At 43.1% G+C, this 2,602-nt stretch overlaps 1 protein-coding gene across 1 annotated transcript; it reads left to right on the forward strand.

Annotated features, from left to right (window-relative positions):
* Positions 1–91: 91 nt before the first annotated feature.
* On the forward strand, positions 92–2,108 carry LOC147641624 (HVA22-like protein e). The gene is made up of 5 exons (XM_086815105.1): positions 92–472; positions 710–736; positions 826–948; positions 1,125–1,374; positions 1,874–2,108. Exons 1-5 carry the CDS (start codon positions 426–428, stop codon positions 1,907–1,909), a joined length of 483 nt encoding a protein of 160 aa, XP_086671231.1. The 5' UTR covers positions 92–425; the 3' UTR covers positions 1,910–2,108.
* Positions 2,109–2,602: the final 494 nt, after the last annotated feature.

The raw sequence follows: 2,602 nt of genomic DNA on the forward strand, positions 1-2,602 counted from the left end.
ATCCTTTTTTCCACTGGTTAGAAGAAAACTAAACATACATACATAGTCATAATCACCATGAAGTTGACACACACGGCTTTTCCAAGTTGCAAATTTTGAGGTCCTTAATTACGTTTTCCAAGAGGGCGGGAAGCTTTAATGACAGAGAATGTTGGGGCGGCGTGCAATAAGAGTAATGAATGTGGGGTTTTGGGCAGTGATTAATGACTAATCTCCCCTGTTTGAACGTTGAGCTCTCGGAAGTTGGGTCGAAAAACCGTAGTGGTGTGTAGTGGGGGCGTACAGAACGGGCCTGTGAAAGATTTTGAATTAAGGTCAAAGCTGGCCCAGAGGAGGTTTGTGAAGAGGTGGTTGTTTCATCAAGCTCTTCAGTTGCTCTTCTTTTCTCATCACCAGTCTTTGTGTTGGAAGGAAAAGAAGAGGACATGGGCTGGATTTGGACCATAGCTTCCCAGCTTCACATCCTAGCAGGGTAAAGCGCTCTCTCTCTCTCTCTCTCTCTCTCTCTCTCTTTCTCTCTCGCACAGTTATGATGCAAATGCATGTGTGCGCCACAGTGTAGCTGCTATGAATTACATATTAATACGATTTGGGTAGAAATAATCCTTGCTTAACCCTCCCTTTTTCTGTATTGCCCAAGCTTGAGTTTAGCTGAGTTTTAAGTACAAGTCTGGTCTTTGATTCGTGTGTTGTCGTGCGCTGTCATCAGGCCAGTGGTGATGCTCCTCTACCCACTGTAAGTGAGCTCTCTTTAACGTCGATGATCCCGTAAACATGGATCGTGTGTGTGTGTGTTGAAAGAATTAAAGTGCTTGCTTCTTGCAGGTACGCATCAGTGAAGGCTATCGAGAGCGAGTCTAAAGATGATGACCAGCAGTGGCTCACCTATTGGATCCTCTACTCCTCCCTTACCTTCTTGGAGCTTGTGGTAGCCCCCGTCTTTGCATGGTAACGTATGACACCCCTTCTCTGTGTACAAATTGCGCGCGCGCGCGCGCGCGTGCATGTGATACCAAAGGGCTCCATTTTAAGGCTGTGTGAACGTGTGCGCGCGTGTGATCACGTGCATGCTTATATGTATGCTACTTTCAATCCCCTTGTATTTATCCTAGATGGCTTTTCAGGATCCCCATGTGGAGCTCAATCAAGCTGGCATGTGCGTGTTGGCTGGTGCTCCCCCCGTTCCGGGGTGCATTCCACGTGTACGAGTGGCTCGTAAGAGGGCGTCTTTTGAAGCAGGAGGCCAGCTTCAAGCGGAGCTTGAGTGAGTCCCAACGCAGATTCCTCGATCTGCTCAGCCCCCAAGCAAGGGAATCTCTTGAGCATCACATCCAAGAGCATGGCACCCATGCCTTGGATAATGTCATTGCAGCTGTAAGCTCCCAACACAGCCTCTACATTGATTGCCAACATAAGAGTTTTACATGATAGGCACGAGATGTTTCAATCGATTGGTCTAAGTAGTTTACAAATATATGATATCTTATGAAATGCATATACATGGATATGCACATGCATACATGTGGGCATGGATTGGCTCTTATGTGTGTGCGTGCGTGTGTGCTCGCTCATGGGGGGTGTGTGTGGGAGCATATATTGATACCAAGTTCTACACCCACTATTTGACATTGATGACGTGAGTGAGGATGTTGTAGTATCTAGTCCATGCTCTATACGATGGAGTTGATGGTCTGTTGTCTAGTGGGTGACTTACCATGAGGTTATAAATTGCACTTTCCCATAAGGTAAATTTGGGCATGTTCTTAGATTCATCTTATGTATGGGTGCATGTGTGCATCAAGTAGACAAATGGTGGTAGTGCTGTGGTGGTGAACTCTTGCCATTTTTAAAAAAGTGTCTTTGGGCTCTGCAGGCTAACAAGGAGACCTACAAAAACCCATTTGCATAATGGTCACTCAACAGACCCAGATTGTAAAGGCTATGTAGGCAATGTGGGTAGCTTCTAACAGACTTTACAAGTAGCCATCTTTCTTCCTAGTGTGCGATTTTTGGTCATTGGAGTTGGAGATTTGTGCATGGAAAACAAAGAGCTTTCAATTATGAAAGCCATGGTTTAATGCTAAGGTTTGTACCATGTTTTGATTGCATGTACCTACTAATCATAGATTTCACTTCCATATGTACAAGGTTGGTGGTAAGTACGTGTGCTAGCGTTGAGAATGACTTGGTTATGTTCACTTTCCCTTAGCTCAACCTTTCTATTCTAGTACACACACTACAAGAAAACCATGGGAAAAAACAGCTTACTTTAACGTCAAAGATGGAAGTTCTTTGAAGTCCTTTAATAATATATGGGTGCACTCTTTAAAATCAAATTTGATGGATATTAATTTCTTTCATACATTCATCTTGTGAAGCTTGAGAAAAATAACATTTATTATCATGTTGATCTTTCCTTGAGTGGTGATTGCAAATTGAAGGGCTTGTTAAATTCAAACTCTAAAATTTTTGATTATAGGAGGGTCAAAGCAGATAAACTACCTCAAAAGTGTCTAATACATCTATATCCATGAAGTCTAATTTTAGTCTTGGAATTTAGAGTCGAAAGTGTATCAACTTGAATTTCTAAATAGGAATTACA

The sequence above is a fragment of the Cibotium barometz genome, chromosome 1 (genome assembly GCF_041138505.1).
Source record: "Cibotium barometz isolate CiBa-2024 chromosome 1, ASM4113850v1, whole genome shotgun sequence".
Classification (NCBI taxonomy): domain Eukaryota; kingdom Viridiplantae; phylum Streptophyta; class Polypodiopsida; order Cyatheales; family Cibotiaceae; genus Cibotium; species Cibotium barometz.

Coding starts and splice junctions, on each gene's coding strand:
- LOC147641624 (XM_086815105.1), top strand. CDS start 426: ATGGGCTGGATTTGGACCATAGCTTCCCAGCTTCACATCCTAGCAGG. Junction 737..825: donor GTGATGCTCCTCTACCCACT/GTAAGTGAGCTC, acceptor TGCTTCTTGCAG/GTACGCATCAGTGAAGGCTA. Junction 1,375..1,873: donor TGGATAATGTCATTGCAGCT/GTAAGCTCCCAA, acceptor TGGGCTCTGCAG/GCTAACAAGGAGACCTACAA.